General features: G+C 39.3%; 1 protein-coding gene and 1 long non-coding RNA gene across 8 annotated transcripts in view; one reads left to right on the plus strand and one right to left on the minus strand.

The window, feature by feature from the left end:
- NOL10 (nucleolar protein 10) overlaps positions 1–11,558 on the plus strand; it is a 52,596-nt gene extending 41,038 nt beyond the window's left edge. For 2 of the 7 annotated variants that reach the window (XM_064411943.1, XM_064411944.1), the window contains exons 20-21: positions 3,922–4,024; positions 7,477–11,558. In XM_064411943.1, the coding sequence (XP_064268013.1) occupies positions 3,922–4,024; positions 7,477–7,596 (223 nt within the window). In that variant the 3' untranslated portion in view covers positions 7,597–11,558. The remainder of the gene's footprint in view (positions 1–3,921; positions 4,025–7,476) is intronic. The other 5 variants (XR_010358092.1, XR_010358089.1, XR_010358090.1 and 2 more) reach the window with 5 other exon arrangements.
- Positions 11,559–18,077: 6,519 nt separating this feature from the next.
- LOC135296042 (uncharacterized) lies at positions 18,078–19,191 on the minus strand. The gene is made up of 3 exons (XR_010358096.1): positions 19,036–19,191; positions 18,632–18,715; positions 18,078–18,239 (listed from the first exon to the last, which is right to left on the minus strand). It is a non-coding gene; the product is annotated as an uncharacterized LOC135296042 (long non-coding RNA).
- Between the last annotated feature and the right edge of the window lie 666 nt (positions 19,192–19,857).

Raw genomic sequence — 19,857 nt, forward strand, 5'->3', positions numbered from 1 at the left:
GGATATTTCTTTGTTCTTTTTATTGAATATACCCACTTATTCTGAACTTTTAATTTCCTTGAATGTTTCCATTAACTTTCTTCTGATTATTTTTCTTTTTTTCTTTGTTTCAGAAGATGAAGTAACTTTAATTTTGTCAGTTTTTCTTTTTTGTCATGAGAAAATCTACTCTGGGTACTCTGACAAAGTATTATAGGTTAAATTTTTTTTTTTTACATTGTGATTAGGTTTATAGTTATATTTGCTACAGCTTGGAAGGAGCCTGAAACACTGGTCAAATGGCACTGTATTCTCAGTGCAAGTGAAATATTTCATTAAAAGGCTGTATGGCTGCAGACTATTCATATACTGTTCTTTTGCACAAATTCAGCTGCTGAGCTCTAAAGAAAATTCTCAAGGACACTCAATTTGAAGTATAAAGATTTCATTTTGTTCAAAATATGGAAGGCTCAAATATGAAAAACAGTGTGGAAAATCAAGTAAATAAGCCAAGATAGTTGTAAGGAAGAGAAACATTTAGAAAAAAAATATTGCAGTGTGACACAGGACAAAGTAAATTCTTTCATCTGGGTTTAAGGGAGAGAAATAATTTCTTCACCCCAGGAAAAGCAAAAGCAAATACCACAGACCTGTCCTGTAGATGAAGGAATATCTGTGATGACATAAACCATTAAAAGACTTTTAACAGACTGCTTGTAAAGAAAGGAGAATCTGTCTTAAGATTTGCTGCTAATAGATACCTTCTCTGGTAGATGCACAGATAGGATATAATGTAAAAATGTAAAAAAAGAAAAGGAGAGGAATTTGAGGACACAATAGGATGACCAAAAAAATGAATGTGGTAGCATCACTTCCTTTGTTTTCCGAGTTGCTGTCATTGAATTGACTTACATGGGTTTTTTTTATCTTTGTCTAAGCCATTAGCTCTATACTCACTGATCCCCTTTGTGTTTGTCCAAGCATTGTTCTCAGTATGGAGCTTGGTGTTCATCAAATTCTTAGAAGAAATTTAAAAATCAACCGCATATCTGTTTCATATAATGCATATCTGATACCATTTTGTAGTCATAATGATTTAGCCTGTGTTGTGAGCTAACTTGTTTGGTTTGGTTAGGAAGCATTTTTACATATTAGAATTTTATGAAGAAAATAAATAATGTTTTGTACTGGCCTTATTCAGTGATAAGTAGTCAGCATGAAAGTAATTAATTGAAGTAGCATACTGAAAACTGGAAATACTGTAGTGGCATGTACAATCTGGTGAGGCTGGCATGTTTGTCTTTGATTTGATATATCCAAGTTACAGGATGATGGTCTGTGACCAATATAATTAAGTACCTTAATACCTTCACTATGCATTTAATGGCTAGATGTTCTTTTTCTCTCTAATCATATAATGTTCTACCTGAGGAAACGGTTTATGACTTATATAAAACTGGGTGTTTCTTTTGACATGTTCCTGACTCAGCACGGCTCCAAGCCCAACTTTCAAAGCAGTGATGCGTACTATAAATTTCTTTCTAGACCGACAGTCTACACATTTTTCCATGCAGGAAAGCTGCAGAATTTACTTGTGGTTCTATAAAACACCTTGTTTCAAATCCATCTACGTTTAATTTTCCCCTTTTGTACTCTTACTCTTGCACAACAAACCTGCAACTCCTTGCTTTCTTTCCCTACAACGTAAGTTTCCTACCCAGTAACTTGAAAGGGAACCATAAAAGGAAAGGATTTTTATCTATGTGCTAAGTGTTCTTTTGATATACTTGATGTCACTTCAAAGAGTATGTTACTGAAGTTAAAACATGTCAAAATCAAAAACTATAGTAGTCATATTTTATAAAAAGTATGACAGTTAATCTATGTGGCTTCAGAGGTGGCCAAGAAAGCCAAGAAAAGCATATGATATTCCTTAGTATTCCTAAAGAGATATTCCTGTTTTATAGCAGGAGAAGTCCTGAAAAACTGTTCTCTTATAATGAGGGGGGAAAAAAAACTGCATGGGTAATTTTTTGGTTGGTTTTTGCATTAGGGCAGGGGAATTTGCTTCCCATAATGCTGTAAATATATCCCTTGAATTAATTTGTTGAGGAAGATGTGAAAAAAGCCAACCTAAACAAAAACCCCAGCTGTTGTTTGTGTATCAGTATGGACAGTTCACTATCACTTGAGGTCTGCACACTTTCAGATCAATAGAGCCATACCTATGGTATTTTTTCAGTAAGATTACAACCCCCAGCATGCTGCTACTATCTACTCATTTTAATTTTTCTCCTGACTGAAGCAGTGTCTAGGCAGTCATGCTAAATAATTGCTGGGTAGTAGCCATATTTCTCCAGTTCACTTTCAAAGGGGAGAAAATGGGACTTCACTTGAATGTAGAAATCCCACCACAATGTTGGTGACTGATCTTCTGCCACAGTTAGCTCTAAGGCTTAGCTTGTCTTTCCGATTCGCACAGATGGAACAAGTTTTTACATGTACTCTATGAAAAATATACTACAGAAAAAAATACAAAGTACCTAGTCATGAGAAATAAAGTAGTTCTTGACAGTAATTTTTCATTGTTAATCTGAAAAGTCTTTGTTACATAAAATGGCTCATTAGCCAAAATTCAGTGGACTTCAGAGACTTCATGCATAGGCCCCAGCCATGAATTCTTCATACACAGTAAATGCTCTTGACTTTGGTGGCTGCTATTTTTTTATTTATAATCTCTATTTTTATGATGATTTGTTTTCCACTTTAAAAATTGTACAGAAAATGTCTCTTGGCCCTTTTCAGAGAGAGCTAATGAGTATCTCAAATTGCAGAAACTAAGTTTGTTTACAGTAAGGAGAATGTTTTCTAAGCACATGCAGAGTGTGATGGTACAAGCCATGTCCTATTCTCAGAGGGTCCTGCTTAACTCATGGGACCTACATTATAGGAGAAGGATGAGCCATGTTGGGAGTCCCAGGTGCCTTTAGGGAGGCTGGCTGAAGGCAGCACTGTCCCTGCCTGCCTCCCCTGAGCTGGAGGCTGTGTGGGAACAAGGCATTTTTCTGCTCCTCAGCTGTTCCAGTTTACAGCCCACCTTAACTGAAGTTGGCAACCATGACACTAAATACCAGCTCACAACCTGGAGCAACTGGGGCACATCCGTGTGGCTTGCTTTAGGCATTAACTTCAGTGGAGAGCTGAAAATGGTCAGTTTTGTCCACAGCACCTGCCCCCTTGTCCACAGAAATGCTGGAGCTTGGTGCCTTAGGGAGAAGGCTCTTCAGGAGTTTGCTTACAGAACCTCAGTGATAAGCACTGGGCCCGAAGGCAAATGCTTCTGTGGAGCTCCTGTGTGGGCCCAGGGTCTGTCTTTATCACTTTTTCTTGTTTATATTCTTCTTTTATTCAGTAAACTACTTAGACTGTTGTGGGCACAGTGTCCAAACAGGCATTTGGGCTTGGATTAAGTAGTGAAGTGATTTGTTCAGAGATTAGTTTGTTCGGGTGTGTAGTCAAGCTTACTTCCTTCCCTCAAAAGTGTTTCCAATTCAGAAATGATAAGATTTCAAGAAAAATGAATATATCTAGCATTTCTTTTTTCATTTGTGCAGTTTAATATCACCAACTTTTTTCATATTTCAGAGAAAACTATAGCAATAGAAGGGTGTGGTTTCTTTCTTGACTACAATCATGTTAATTTTTAGCAGCAAAAACAATGAACCTTACATAAATTTTAAAAGTGTTTCTACTGAAAGCAGTGTCTGGAGGGAATTATTTGAATTCATCTTTCTTTCTGTTTCCTGAATGTTTATTTTTTATTTATGACATTTCAGGGTTTCAGAGAAATTGAGATTAGTTCTGACTGCATTATCAACTTCTATTTAAAAGATAAGTAAAAAGATGGCGAAAATAGAGACTAATGTTAGTTTTTCTCTGCAGGAAAACTCTTGAAGATCGTTTAAAGCTTGAAGAAAAACTTGGCACACTCAATGTGTCTGATACCACAGTAGGCAGCAAACAGGCAACATTCAAATTAAAGAAGGTGAGCTATATATATATATATATATAAAATTTTTAAGATAATGCACAAGTAACTTTAGTTTTTGCATGAAAGAACAGGAACTTAAAACCGTCAAGCAAATGTCCCTCTTCATTTCTTTATAAGCTGCCAACTCTCCAGGTTCTTGCCAAGAGAATGAAAGCCTCCGGTAGTACTCTGTGTTTACCCCGTATAACTCAGGCAACACTCATAAAATCTTGTGTTCTGGTGGAAAATAATGGCTTGCATCTTTTAATAGTTTATTTGCAGAGGTACCACCAGACGTTTGTGGCCTTGCCTGACTTCAGTTCCAGCACTGATCAGATCTCAGCCTGCAGGCCCAAATGCAGCTTAGGGTGCTGCCATTTAGGCTTTCTCTTGGTTCAGCATGTTGAGAGGTCTCAGCATGATAGAAGCAGAGCTCCAGACCACCTTTCTTATTGACCTTATGTGACACAGGTCCCAGGAATGAGCTCTGGTCCTATACTGGTTATCAAATTCCATATGGACTGGGTAGTTGACTGCTGCCTATTTACCTTTCCCGAGGGTTTTGATTTTCCATTCTAGAGAATTTTGTAGATTGCATACAGGTGATTGCTTTATAATGTGGGGACAGTTAAATAAATGCCTATATGCATCTGCTACTGCTGCAGTACACTTAGGGATTTTTGTACTAGAAAATTGCTTAAGAACTGAAGAGAGGATCCAATTTAAAAGCTGAAGACCCATATGAATTGATAATTGACCTGACAAAATTTACTTTGATTAAAATTGGTAAACATCTTTGCTATAACACATTTCTTCTTACCACTGGTCAAATATTGTTCTCACTGGTAAAACACAAAAATGGCTAAGTAGTTATTTAATTGCCACATTGGATATGCCTGAAGGAAAAAAAAAACCACCAGAATTATTGACTGTTTCTACCTTATATAGTTTACTGATTGTTTTCTGTTTGCAGATGTCCTTTTTCATCTGTTTTTGATTGCTATATTGCTGGAATTTAATAGGTGGTGACTGTGGAATAGGTTGCAAATTCCTGTGCAGGGCCATGTAGGGTAACCTTTCTGGCAAATTTACCAACTCTGTAACTGATGGTGCCTTGTAGCTTATTTTGCAGGGCTTCAGAGCACAGGGTTTTTTACAGTAGCTTTAACTTACAAAGTGCAAAGCCACAAGGTTTCTTGCAGTTGGTGATGCAGTCTGAAGTGTCACCTTTTACTGACAGATTTGAGAGCAAGGTAGACAGACCTTGCAGGAGGAAGACAGACACAGCAGTGGTTTGGAATTCCAAACTTACTTGATTCCATCAGATAAGATACTGCTTTAAGGGTTTTCTTCAATTATGGTGCTTCTAACACACATGGATTTCATTTTCCTGACTTTTTACTGATCTTGCTTTATTGAAATATGTACATGGTAGTCATCTGCAATAAAACAATTTTTTAAAATCTAATTTAAAGAAAAATAATGCATCTGCAGTGGAGATATTTTGTGCTATCAAGAGAGTAACAAAGTAAGACTTAACAAGTCTTCTCTTAAATAAACAAACTTTGTGTATATCTTCTGAAGTCCCAAGGAATGAACCAGGGAGAGCTAGGAGGAAGTCTCACTATGCAGTCTTGGCACTCCTTTTCAGAGGATGAAGAGAGTTAACAAGCTAAAAAAGGGATTTTAATGTCACTTGAAGCATCAGCTTCTGCTTTGTGATGTCCTTTCCTTAAAGGGCAGACGTATTTAGGAGTAGATGGAAAGATTTAAGTAGGGGTTGGTATCCATAGGGTTGGTATCACTTCAACTCGTAAGTCAGTGGAACTGGGGCTGAACCTGGCTCCTGCAGGTGGGGTATGTTGGCAGCTCCTGATGCCCAGCTACCACTGACAGATCCAGTGATGAAACTGTTTGTCCTTTATATTTCACAGTTTAGTTTTCAGGGAATTGGAATATGGTTCTTACAACGTGGCAGCTTATTTTTCAATTTCAATATGCTTTATCATAGCAAATAGGTCCAACAAAATAGCAGGATTTCTAGAATATCAAAGAACTTATATTGCTGGGACAGTATGGAAGACTTTAAAACCCCAAACCTTAAAATTTCTGATGCAGATCAAGGTAATTCAGTTTCAGTACACTATGAGTAACTGTCAACATGAACTGAAGTAAGATTCATCGAGACTTTCAGAAGAGGTCTGGAGACAGGGAGAAACTAACTGTATTTTCAAATAGTAGGTTTCTTGTTGCTCTACTTGCAGTGAAAATGGGCATTCATAAATTTCATCAAAGTCTAAAAACCAGTAGCTTTTTCTGCCTTGATACCAGTATGGGCTGATTGCTATATTGGGCAAACTGGTTTGTATCTCACCTCAGCCAAAATGCTGTCCATGCAAAGCAAACCTCTAGCTCAGTTTAAAAGGTGTGTGAATGGGAGACTGGGAGGTGAGCTGACATGAATGCTCGTGTTGCAGAATGAGGTGCAGTGGGGATGCAGCTGCATCCATGTGGTAATTCTGTTGCACTCTCAGTGCAGTTATCCTGGGCTGCTTGAAAGTGCTCGAATTGCTGGAGTACTTTTTGACGTGGACAGTTGCCTGAGCTTGGCTAGTTCAAGTCTGCTAGTTACAGTTTATGCACAGTTTAAAGGCACGCTTTAGTCTTCCAAAGAAAATAATAGTTTGTGGCTGTAAGAACCATTTCATCTGCATGGTACATCAAAACATCTTCCAGCATTTTTTTTATTAAGGGAAGAAACATTAATAGATCATGAGCCACAGGAGCAGAGATTTAGAATTACTTTCATGTAGAAAGTCCTTCTAGAATTGCATACAGTCTATCAAACACTTTCAAGAGCTCCTAAGAACATGTTTTAGGAAACACGTATGCTTCAGCAAATGTAACTAATTGTTCTGTCTTTTTAAAATTAAATTGTGCAATATTAAGCCCGACAGATTTCAAGAAGCATTTGGACAATACTCTTGGGCCTATAGTGTGGTTCTGACCAGGGAGACTCCTGTAGGGCCAGGGGTTGGATTCACTGATACTTGTGGGTCCCTTCCAACTCAGCTTATTCTGTTTTGTTATTCTGTAATTAAACTTGAAAACACTAGTTAACCAAAGTAGATACTAAGTAACCACAAACTGGGATCGATGTTCTTAAGGGTATTTAAACATAAATTATGGAGTGTATTGTTAAGCATTGTTTTTTTTATCTGAAATACATTATTTACTGGTTTTTGTTATCTTTATGTTAAACATTTGCTTTGAAAAGCTTGGAATGATAATGCCTAAGGATATCTAGAATTAACAGTTACAGTCTGACACAAGATAGCATGAGGCAAATAACTGTAACATTTCCAGATCTGCTTAATGGAATTCTGACTTGATATATTGATAGTGGGACAATGAGGTGATGTGTACATTTACAGGAACCTGAGTCTATTTTTGTTTTAATATTCCAGTCAGAGCAGCAAAGGAAACAGCAGGAAGCTGAGAAACGGCATCGTCAGGAGAGGAAAACCCTTCGGCGCTCCGCCAGTCATCTCAAGAGCCGGCGTGGAAGAGGGCGGCTATTTCATTGATTTATCTTGGGTTTCTTTAAGAAACTTTTTTACCTCATTTTTCATTTGAAAAAGGGGCTCTTTCAAATTGGGACACAGTACCAATGGATTTGTATTTTGATTCATTGGTGAACACAAAACCAGAACTTCCCAAACTTTGTGTTAATTACTGAAAAGTTTATGAAAGTTAAAGTACTGACCAAAGGACACTATGAATATGGTCCATTGTGAGCTGCATTTGTTCAGAAATCACCAGCAATTGGTTATTGTGTAACCCTGGATGTTTTCTATATAAGAATTTATATATGCAACAAGGCTGCTTGTCTTTATTAAACTTAAGAGTTGTGAGTTTCAGTTCCTGAAATCTTTGTGACTGCTTAGATAAAAGATCAAAGGTAAGTTGTTTTGTCTAAAAGTTTATCTTTACAAGGACACAACAAATTTTTCTGGTTCTTGAAGGATGACACACAGTTGTATTTTTCAGAAACTGACTTTGGCTTTATATTCTTGGTGTGCCATTAGTAGCACATGGTACAAATGGTTGTTGGGACAATTGAGAATGACTCTGGGGAACCCAAATCAGGCATTCTGTAAGGAAACCTCTCTTGCCACACCAGTGTACAAAGGGGAAGCTCAGAAGGGCAGTCCTATTAACTTAGATTTTGTAAATACAAAACCTGATCCTGATGTTTCTACTTTGGAAAGCCAGCCGTGGTTCAACATAGATCATAGTGGTGTATGTTCACTTCACACAACAAGGACTTTAAGGCCATGCCAGTAGTCTCCTATGCTTCAAAAAAAGAGTTGAGTTAAATAACTTTAAAAAAAACCTTGAACCTAAGTAGGTCATTATTTAGCAAATAAATTAGTTTTTACCTTTGATCCTGAAGGAACCGTTTTATTGCTTTTTAAAAGCCTTTATAAATTGCTTTTTTGCTAGATAAAGAAACCTGAACTTTGGATCCAACTGGAGTCAGTGAATCTCCCTGTCACTGTAAATCTTTTTAAGACTCATAGGTTCTTAATTGTTTTGCTTTATAAACCAGAGAGGTATTAATCTCTGGTTTATAAAGGTTTGTTGGACAGTATTTTTAGAATATTTGTAATTACTACAGTAAAAAGCCTTGGTTTCTCATAGCCTGATTTTTTTGTTTGTTTTGTTCTTAGGTTATAGAAAAATTAGCCACATGGGTAATTTTTTTTCTCCCTGACTTAATTTTGCCTGCTTTAATTCATGGTTTTAATTATGTTGCTGCCTTTATTTTAAAAAGGCCCTTTTCACCTGATATTTTCATCTTTAAAAACTTACATTGAGGTCATCACCTCTGCTCTTGCATTCAACTAAATGATGAGTCTCTCAATGCCTATTTTTTTACCTATAGCTGTCAAATTTCTACATTGTCCATAAGCTTCTCCTGCTTTTTATTTTTGCATCTTCCCCCTGGAGCATGATGTTATCTCTTAGAAACTATTTGTGTGCTTACGTCATACACAGGGCTATAGGAATGTGGAAAGGTTAACAGTGGAAACCTCCACTGGAGCAGTGACCTCCATCGTGTTGATGCAGGGACAGTTGGGACTGAGTGGACAGAACTGGCATTTTAAGAGCAGGAATTTGGCAGAGTTTGCTCCTTCTCATGGTGGGTCTAAATCCCATTTTATTTGATCTAGAGCTGCATTGATGGTTGAAGGCATTTGTATTTTACAATGATTTTGTGGGCTGTCAAGAGCAGTAAAAAACTAAATGTGGTTGATCTGCAAGGTGGTAATGTATAGAGTTTGAAATGGTTAACTTTCAGCTTAAAATGAGTGTATTTCTTGTGTCTTGAGATTCTTCTGATGGACTGTTTTAAGTCGGTGTTTTGCTTTTCATGCACTTACTTTCATAATGTAAGTATTGTGGTAGTATTGATCATGTATTTAGGTTGATTATGATTAAAGAAATATGCTTTCTACTGGTAGATGGAAGGCAGCGTAAACTGCCCTTAGCATGCTGTTCATTTCACCTCAGAGGAAGCTGGGATGCACTTTAAACACCTCCTTGAGCTGCTGGCAGTGATCTTCCCAATGCACCCCAGGACACCTTTGGCCTTCCTGGCCACAAGGACACTGCCAGCTCACGGACAGCTTCTTGTCCACCAGGTCCTTCTCCACAGAGCTGCTTCCCAGCCAGCCAGCCCCAGCCTGTGCTGGTGCCCGGGGTTATTCCTGCCCAGGTGCAGGGCCCTGCATTTGCCCTTGATAAATTTGAAACTGTTCCTCTCTGCCCTCCCTCAAACCTGCTGAGGTCCTTCTGAAGGGCTGCACAGCCCTCTGAGGTATTGGCTGCTCCTCCCAGCTTTGTGTCATCAGGGAACTTGCTGAGGAGGATTCTGCCCCTTCATCCAAGTCATTGATGGATAAGTTAAAGAATATTAAATAAACCTTGGGGGACACTGCTAGTGACAGGCCTCCACCTAGGCCCTGTGCCACTGACTGTGACCCCCTGGGATCTGCCATTCAGCCAGTTCTCAATCCACATCACTGTTCACATAGGCACCTGGCATGAAACATGTTTAGATTGTTGAGACTGATTAAGCAGATTAACAGCAGGTTAAAGTTGTTCTTGAGCAGCTGTCTGGAGAAGATTGGAAGTTTCAGTAGAAGCTGGTACATTAATGCAACATCATTGCAAATGAAGTAACTTCATCATGCAACCAAAGCAGGCGTGTTTTACGTGTCAGCCTGGGTTTCATTAATGTTTTTCAGTCCACAGTTCATTTTCCATACTGCAGGAATCAGTCTTTATCCAGAACTGCAATTCCTAGAAGCTGAGCTGCTGCTGGAATCCTTTGTGACATTTAAGGTTCATACTCTTAAGGTGAAGTTTAATCAGATGCTGTAGCCTCATGGAAACCCTCGTATGATTGTTTAATACATGTGAGAACTTAGTGGTGAGAATCAGATTTAAAAACTCATTATAAATAAATGTACAGATAGTGGTTAAATGTGAGTGAAATTCTGGTGAGATAAAGGAATGACCTAGGTCTGATGTGTCACCTGTGCTTCAGTACTTTTTTACTCCACAGATAATATGATTTATATCAGTCAGGCTATTAGTCATTCAACAAACATTGAACCAAAACTAATTATCTAATGTTCTTTCCAAAATTCTGTTACCAAGCCAAGAATCATTCTGTGTTCCTGTGGCTGGTATATTGTCTGAATTTAAGAGCATCTACCAATTTAAACAAAACAGTGAAAGAATTTACTGTACCCCACACTGCTGGTTTTGAATATCTGAACAAAAGAAACACGATTTTAAAATATTACCCTGCCTACATAGCAAGTGTGTATATGGACATTTTTATACTTCTGGGGTTTATGTAGGGAGTTTAAAGCAGGTTTGAGATTGTCAGGCTTCAGGGGGAGTTGTGAGAGAGGATGGAACAGTTTTCAGATTACTCCATCTTGTTTTGCAGCAGCCTTTTATATTTGTATTCATGTTTCCAGGTTTGAAAATGGGGAATATAATTTAATTCCAGGAAGAAAGGACCATATTGGAGATGCAGGAATACAATGAAGTAGTGCAGCTCCTTCCCTGAGGAGGTTGTGCAATGTCCGTGAAAAGACTTGTGATGTTGATTAAACATCTGCAGGTATAAATGTATGTGTACTTTCAGGTGTAGTGGAGCCTTCCCTGAGGAAGAGGAATGGTTTAATGAACTTTAGAGGACCTCTCCAGCTTGATTACTCTATGAATGTTGTAGGGCATAAGGAGGAAACGTGTATCATTAATTGACTGGAGTAATTTTCCCCCTTTGTCTCATCCTTCCACTGAATCACTCATTAGTTTTATCTTTTTATCTCTTTCTTAAAGATTAAGTACTTCTTTTGGCATGTGTCCATAGCTAATATATTTTGTCTGATCTTGAGAAGTATGGGGATTTTAAACTGAATGAAAGCACATAAATCTATTAATAAATTTTACCTCTTGATCATTATCTCTATATTTCAAAGCCCATTTTACTCAACAACTGACTCTTTGTGTTGAACATGAAATAGTTCTGTCACCAAAATGAGCAATTTATAGTAAAACCTGCAGAAAATAATAAGATTTAGCACCACTTAGAGTTTACACACCTGGAAGAAAAGGAATTCCTGAATTTTAAAGGATCTTTAGGCCATAGAATCATTGATTCATTTGGGGTGGAAGGGACCTTAAAGATGATCTCGATGCAAGCCCCCTGCTATGGCCAGGGACACTTTCCACCAAACCAGGTTGCTCAGAGCCCCATCCAGTCTGGCCCTGAACACTGCCAGGGATGGGCAGTCCACGAATGCTCTGGGTGACCTGTGCCACTGCCTCACCACCCTCACAGTAAAGAATTTCTTCCTAACATCTAACCTGAACCCACCCCCGTTCAGTTTAAGGCCATTCTCCCTTGTCCTGTCTCTATGCTCAGTACATGCCCATGTGCAAAGTCCCTCTGCAGCTCTCTTGAGGGCCTCCTTTAGCTATGGGAAGGTGATAAGGTGATCTAAAATCACACCAACCCTTCTGTCTGCAGGATGAACAACCCCAGTTCTCAGCCTCTCTTCATAAGAGTTGTTCCAGCCCTGTGATCAAATTAGTGGCTCTCCTTTGCTTTTTAATTTGATCAAAATTCTTGATCCACATGGGGTCTAGTTGCAAATTTCTATTGATAAAGTGACTTGTTACTTTGTGTTGGTCCTGTAAGTGGCACTTCCATACAAAGTACTTGTGAGTATCCCTTGGTGTGGACTGGTTTGCATTCATGTATCAGTAGAGCTAAAATAAGGAGGTTTTTTGAACAAGTGAATGAAAACCATAACAACCAAACCATCCATATCAGTGCAAATTCAGAAGTGTTTCTGCCTGTTGCTGACTGTTTTTCAGGATCTCCATCTTCTGTTCTTTGCTTAGTGTTTTAGACTATGGAGCATATCCAAGAAGAGAAGATCCACCTTGAGCATGTTCAGAAAGGACTAATTTTTATCTTACTCTTTGAAAAGAATTGATTGCTGAACTTCCTTTGGCAACTGTATTTAATTAGAGTTGAAGGACAATAATTTTGCAGTAAGATCAGGTACAAGTTGAAATGCTCCCTTTCAGTGAGGTTATGCTTACCTATAGAGATTTGGGTCAGCTTACCAATGAAGGCAAGTCCTTGTTCCCAGTTAATTCTTCATTGAGTGGGGGCAAAAGCAAGAATTCCATTTCCTCATTAAAGAGAAAACTAGGCAGTTGAAGTGGGAAATACCAGCCCAGCCCTAATCAGAATTTATACTCCCAATTCCTGGAACCACCCTTCCCTTCCCTACAGCAGTTTCTGCCAAAGCTGCTTTCTCTCTCTCCTACTTATTATCTTGTTTGAACATCTGGCTTTTTCTTCTGGAGTGCCTCTCTCTGCACTCCACTTTTTTCTGTTAATATCAGGATCTCTGGTACAAATTTGTACAGATACAGCACAGATTTGAGAATGAGCACTAAAGTGGTAATAGTAGACTGGCTGTGTATGGGTACATCTTGGGCAAAAGGATTTGTGTGAGCTTGGAGGTACAGAGAGCTGTGGCACCAGAGGGGATTCAGAGAGCTGGTGCACACTCCTGTACATGTTACTGGCAGCACAGTGCTGCTTTAAACCCCCCAAAATCCACTTCTGCTCTGTGTGTATGTGTACGGCTGTGCTAGCTCTCCTTCACTAAGGTCTGGGTGTTTTGACTGGGACTGGTGTGTTTTATATTTTTTAAAAGAATTTTACCTGCAGCATTAGTATAATTGCAATGTGTGTTATATACATGCAGTTACATTATGTACAATTACACAAAACATATAGCATTCAAAAGCATCTGAATAAGATATTTTCTGATTTCAAACATGAATATTATGTTCTTTCCATCTACCAGCATTTCTTCTGTAAATGCATTTTCTTCTGTTTTTTAACCTTTATTATATGCCACAAGTGGAGTGCATACAGTGCATGGGTCATAAAAGACCACATGCCTACCTGTGAGGGTTTAATCATCTTATGCAAGTGACAGTGTTGTGAAAAGTAATTATCTTGTCTGTTGGGGTTCTGCTGATATTCAGCAGTAAACTGAATCAAAAGGGAAGTTTCATCATAATACTTTGTTTTTCTCCTTTCCCAGATGTGAGTTGTAGATTGCCCAATGGGACTGTGACACTGTTGCACTGAAAATGAGGCAATATTTTAAATAGATCTCCACAACAAATAAATATCCTATATCAGAGATATTTTAGACAGGTTTCAACAAATCACTTTTGCACAATGTCATGGTAACTGCATTGCTGCAATTCAGGTATCACTAGAAGAAGAAGAGTGTAGATGATCATTCTCCAGTGCTTAGGACGAGGCCTGACGCTGCTCAGTTTACAAGTACAGACACAACCAAGAACATTGTGTAACATCTCACATGTGCCTGTAGTAGGGGACTGGTGTCACCCATATGCAACTTAGCCACTAAGGGAAGACATTAGAATAGAATGATTGGTAACTTTAGAGGCAGTAATTCCAGGAGAATTTGAAGGTGACATTCCTTTATTCCTGTAATTTCATCTCCCAAACTGGGAAAGGTTCCAGTTAAGAACTGGAAGAAGATGGAAATTTCTCCAGAGGAGAGGTGAGGCACAATTCTATGTCAGGTATTCAAAAAATGCTTGTCATCCTTGGAGTGGTGGGAGCAAAAGCCTGCTTTGTTGATGGCTTTTGGGATAGATGTGAGGGCAGGGCTGCCAGGATGTGCTGGATGTGTAATGTGACCAAAGCAAGGAGGATTTACTCCCCAGAAGAGATAACGCTGCACCTCAGGGTGCTGCAGGATGAAGTGACCAAACAAGGCAGGTGGCTCCTTCCCTCCAGAGGATCTCTCTTCTTAAATTATGTGTACATGATGTATGCAGAAATGATTTCTAGAAAGTACTGCTCAAAAGTGGACACCTGCCTTGGCCTTTAGTGATGTTTACATGCTTTCTCTTAATCACAGAAAAGTAATTGACCTCTGGTGTCAGTTATGACACACTGTATTCCCTTGCCTCTGAAGATCTGGAGAATCAAAGCTCTTTCCTTCAAAGAGGCCACTTCCCACGAAACTGAAGGAATTTCTCATAGAAAGAAATAACTTAGAAAAAGTCCCTGTTTAGTAAGGCAGTCAGTAAAGCAACTGGAATGGAAAATCATTTGGCATTTGGCCAAATGTTTCTCTCAAAACATGTTCTAATTAAAAAAAGAGCTTATCAATGTAAATATCAAATTTTCAAGAGCTGAAACTAAACTGCTCTGATTTGGGGTTTTCAGTGAAAACTTTGTGTTTCATTTTAATGCCATTTTTCCTTAGAAGGTGTAATTCTGTCCTGATCTAGTGTGGTTTCTTTCACTTCAGGGTCTTTTAAAAATGACTCCTCCAGCCAGCATGGCAAGGCTGGTGCAGCTGGTCAGGTAGAAATAGCAATGCAAAGTCTTTAAAACTTTTTTTCTGATTCTGCTGCCCCCCCTCCCCTGCAACATTTGAAATTATTGGGGCTTAGATATTTGGGCACTATCTAATCACAAGGGGTAAAGTGCTGGGCTCTCTGAACCCCTTTCATCTTCCCTTTCTCCTATGTAGGCATGTTTTTGACACTTCTTGTTATATTTTTCCTCCCTGTTCAGCTGAGGAGGGCAGTGGTAGAGGAGCTTTGGGGCATCTGGTGTCCAGCCAGGGTCAACCTGCCACTGATAGACAGCCTCTTCATTTTTTCAGTCTGTCTTTAGCTGTTAAGTTTTAACAGAAAAAAAAAACTTCTGCACTAAATAGAAATAGTAGGAATGAAAATTATTATCAATGCTTTTTCCCCTAGTGTATTTGGAATTTGGTGACAACTGACAAATAGGAGCTAAGTGGAAATGATTTCTTAATCACAGGAAGCCTTGAAGCTCTGAATTTGGGACACCTCTACTTCTGGCTTACTTCATCTAGCTCACTGTATTGAGTAATGCATTTTAGGGCATCTGCAACTAGCTTCAAGATACAAAACAGGCAGAAGAACTAGATGTGCTTAAGGACCTGTTATTGTGTGAGGTGCTTGTACAGCCTACCAAGGTCTACTTCATGAGCTTGTGTTACTCCCACAGGTCAAATTTTCTGCTTCTTGGCAAGACAAGAATTGGGACTGGCCTGCAGGCTTGCTCAGAGTTCAGGTGTGCTTGAATCTCTGAACACAGCTCAGAAATGCCCAGGACAAGGCTGTCCTAAGATTTTGGCAGCATCTACGCCTCCAGCCTTCCCTCTACTGTGCATTCTCTGAGCAATCTTCCTGCTCTTTTTTGAAAGCCTTGTGTATGTCAGTGCATTTTAAAGATGGGATATCCAGAAATATCTTCAGTATTTCAGTAAGGTACCACAGTGTTCCTTGTCACCAAGCTGAAAAGTGATAGAATCAAAACTTTCCATAGGAGATTTAACTTTCTTCCATAAATATTAAGGGTCTATAAAAGTAAACTTGGCCACTGGGTGCAGAGACAGGAGTATTAAGCCCTAAGGCAGAAGGGCATAAATACATAAGGGACAGTAACTATTCTGGGGCACTTCAGTCAGATTCTAAATCAGATGATGTAAATGCCTCAAAACAAGAAATTTGAAAGCTATTCAGTTTTCTTTGAACACTGTTTTGCATGTGGATTTCAAGCACTGAAAGAGGGAAATCTGTTATGTCAATGGGATCTCATGTGTTTAAGCTGGAGAAGCAGTGATAACATGTGAGTGAGCTGTGGTGCCGTGCTCCAAATCCCTCAACAACAGACCTGTATCTTGGGTGAACTAAACTAGCATGTGATCGTTGAGAAGGACTTTTCTCCCAATTGAAAGGTCTTACTTGGGTACATAACTACCCAAAGGCAGAGAAAGCTAATCTGAATGATTGGTACATAATTTTTATTGGCTCTCATGGATGCTGTTTGCATTTATTACTGGGAACCCATTACACAGGATGAAGTATTACTGAATCATTTCTTAGAATTATCAAGCATAAGCCAGCTTTCATCCCACATGCAGGCTTTGAACTCTTACTGAATAGTTTTTTCAGTTAATTTTCTTTGGACTTTTTGTTCCACCTATAGATCTTGTCTTTTCCATCTACACAGCTTCCAAAACAATGGGGTTGACCCTGCTGCTTTGGTGCAAGACACTCTTGCTGGCACTGGAGAATCTTCACCTGTGCCAAGATGATGTTGGTTGTATATTTATTGTGACAATGACAAAGCACTGCCTGGCTTACTGGTTGCCTGTTGGTTTGGGTGTTGTTGAAGGGAAGGAATCTGTCATTCTGGGGTAAGAAGAAGTGGCTGTGTAGGTGTTAGAACTCCCTGGCTCTCAGAGCTGCTTCCCTGGCCCCTAATGGTGGCTGGACAGAGCAGACCATGGTTTCTGGGTTTCTGCTCTGCCTCAGAGGCCAAGGTCTAGCAGGGTGCTCTGCTGGGGAAATCAGATCTGCTGTATGCTTTTCACAAACCCACTTCTGGTGACCAAATAATTTCCCAAAGTGGAATGAGGATGCAGGAGCACACTGAAAGCTGTGTAAGATTTCTGCTGTTCCATCGCTTCATACACATTCCCAATGTATGTGTTGTGGTGGGTCCCAAAATCAGAATAGATGAGGTGAGGACAATGTCTCAGAAGGGCAAGGTGGGACAGAGGCAGAAAGATGGGGACAAACATTTTAGCAGGGCCTGTGGAAATAGGATAAGGGGGAATGGTTTCAAACAGAAAGAGGGCTGATTTAGATTATACATAAGGAAGTTATATACAGTGAGTGTGAAACACTGGCTCAGGTTGCCCAGAGAGGTGGTGGATGCCCCATCTCTGGAATCACTCAAGGTCAGGTTGGATGGGGTTCTGAACAGTCTGATCAAGTTGAAGCTGTCCAGAGCTTGTGGCAGGTTGTTGGATTATGTGATCTTAAAAGGACCCTTTCAACCCAAACTATCCATGATTCAATGATTCTAGAAAGTGAAAGTTTTCAAATCCATAGACTGTTTCTGTCAGAGCACTGTCTTAACTGCTGTGGGAGCAAGCTGAAATTTTGGTCTGCTCTGATGGCCAAGAATGTTTACATCTTTGATTTCCTGACAGTATGGCACACCATACACCAGGGAGGTGCTTAAATGCAAATAAATTCTGCTTTAAACAGAAGGTAGGGAAAAAAGGTGCATTTCCTGCTCTGAAATTGGTGATGTAATTAGAGACCGTATTTGGCAAAACATCCCTGCCCCAGTTGCTGTTGCTAATGATTTAAACCAAAAACATCCTTTTCTCTGGAAGAGACAATTAGTGAAGAATAAAAAGAATCTTTTAAAATATCTGTAAAGAATCAGAACAGTACACGAAGGTTTTTTTTTCTATTTTACTTCTGAGGTAGCTCTGCTGGTCTGAAGAAGACCCTTGCTTGTGCCCTTGAAACTCTGTGGATCCTGCTCACAAAGATGGCTGGACCCACAGTCAGGAACAAGTTAGATCTTAAATGCCATTTTTAGTTGGGCTTTATATGTAGAAGGCTTTCTATTTTCCCCCAGAGAACAGCTTCAGCATCTGAAGGTGACTGTGTAGGTTTCTTCCATGGTTGTAGGATTAGATGAGGGCAATGGGATTGCAAACTGACAGAGCACCTGGGGAGAGGCAAAAATGCTGTGAATATTTGCAGCCTCGGATGAGTTTTTTCTTTTGTGCAACATTTCCTTGAGCAATGCATAGTTTTGGTGTAGCCCTTGTTGACTCGGACATGTGACGTGTTCCTACAGCAGCACCTTCTACATATTACTCAACAACTACTAAGTATTCTTCATGAATTAAGATATGATATGTAAGATATGATGATATCTAGATCTTACATCATGATCTCATCTCTGCTCTTTGTTTCTCCTTTTGGTAAGGCTGTGGTTTTGGACTGTAAGCCAGCCCACAGGGCTCTGCAGTGAGATGCAGGGTGCAGGTGCTGATGCTCGTGCATTTCAAAATGCACATTCTTCAGGAACAATGGACTGGGGAAGTTACCACTGACCTGAATCTCCTTCCTCTTCTCTCTGCCCCAGCAATACCAATACTTGTAGATACACTGAAAATGGACAGCAAGGTACTTGAAGAGCTGGGAACAAAACAAAAAGAAAAACATCAAGAATTATATATTTCCAGAGCAAGGACTAGCATTTGCAAATCACATCAAGCAAAGAAAGGTACAAGCAAACAGTAGATTAAACAGTAGATTAGTGCATATTCCCTTATGTCTCTTTAAAAATACCTGAAAATTTATCTGAACTATAAGCTTTTTTTTTTTTTTTCCTCCCAGGGTCTTATTCTGAGGTCTGTTATTAACAGACAAGTACTATTGCCAGGAAAGTTGCTGAACCTCTGACTTTCAATAGTGGTCATTGCCCTTAAGTCTAGAAGATTGGAGCTGCATCTCACCACAACATCCAAGCCTGGAAATCCTTCCTCAGAGGCAAAACAGCTTCCAGGCTCTGACTAGGTACCGTGAAGAAACCTGAGGATGCTTTCCATGGCCATATCATGCCTGTTATGAGGCTGAGCAGTCTGAAGTGTTTGGCTCCTGCCCCAGTCAGCCTCATGGTGTCTACCACATATGAGTAACACCCGGTCTGTGAACCACAAGTGAAACCACTTCAGTATAGTTCCATTAAGGTATGTTCTACAAATAAAAACTGAGAACAGCTCCCTGCAGTCCACAAATGCCTTCTGCTTCTACAAGTCCTCTCTTTTTTCTATGCAAGGTCTTTCCCTAGTGCTTTTGAAACCAGAGCAACAAAAGAAAATATTTCTAGGTTATTTGAAATTGTTGCTGATAACATCTGAAGTGATTAGAGTATGTTTCTTTCATTTGTTTATTTTTGTTATTTTTCATTCATTAAATGGGTGGGGCTTTAAACAGCCTGGTGTGATGGAAGGTGTCTCCTGGAACTAGATGATTCAGAGGTTCCTTCCAACCCAAACTATTCTATAATTCCATGAAACACAGGCATAGAGCAAAAAATTAGACCACAAGGAATGTGTTTATGGAATAAAATCTGGTTGGAAAAATGCCAATCTTACTGCTAGTAGTCTTGAAGGTGGTATTTCTGTAATCCTGCTGGAAAGTAGAGCCTGACAGGACATAATCTCTGCTGTTCCAAAAGTACTTGTGATTTTCTTTTTTTTTCCCTGTTTAAAAGTGTAGTTTTGACGTGTTTAAACTCTGACCTGAATTCCCCGGATTTTTTAGGCAGGACTCTT

This window comes from Passer domesticus, chromosome 3 (assembly GCF_036417665.1).
Source record: "Passer domesticus isolate bPasDom1 chromosome 3, bPasDom1.hap1, whole genome shotgun sequence".
NCBI classification, from domain to species: Eukaryota; Metazoa; Chordata; class Aves; order Passeriformes; family Passeridae; genus Passer; species Passer domesticus.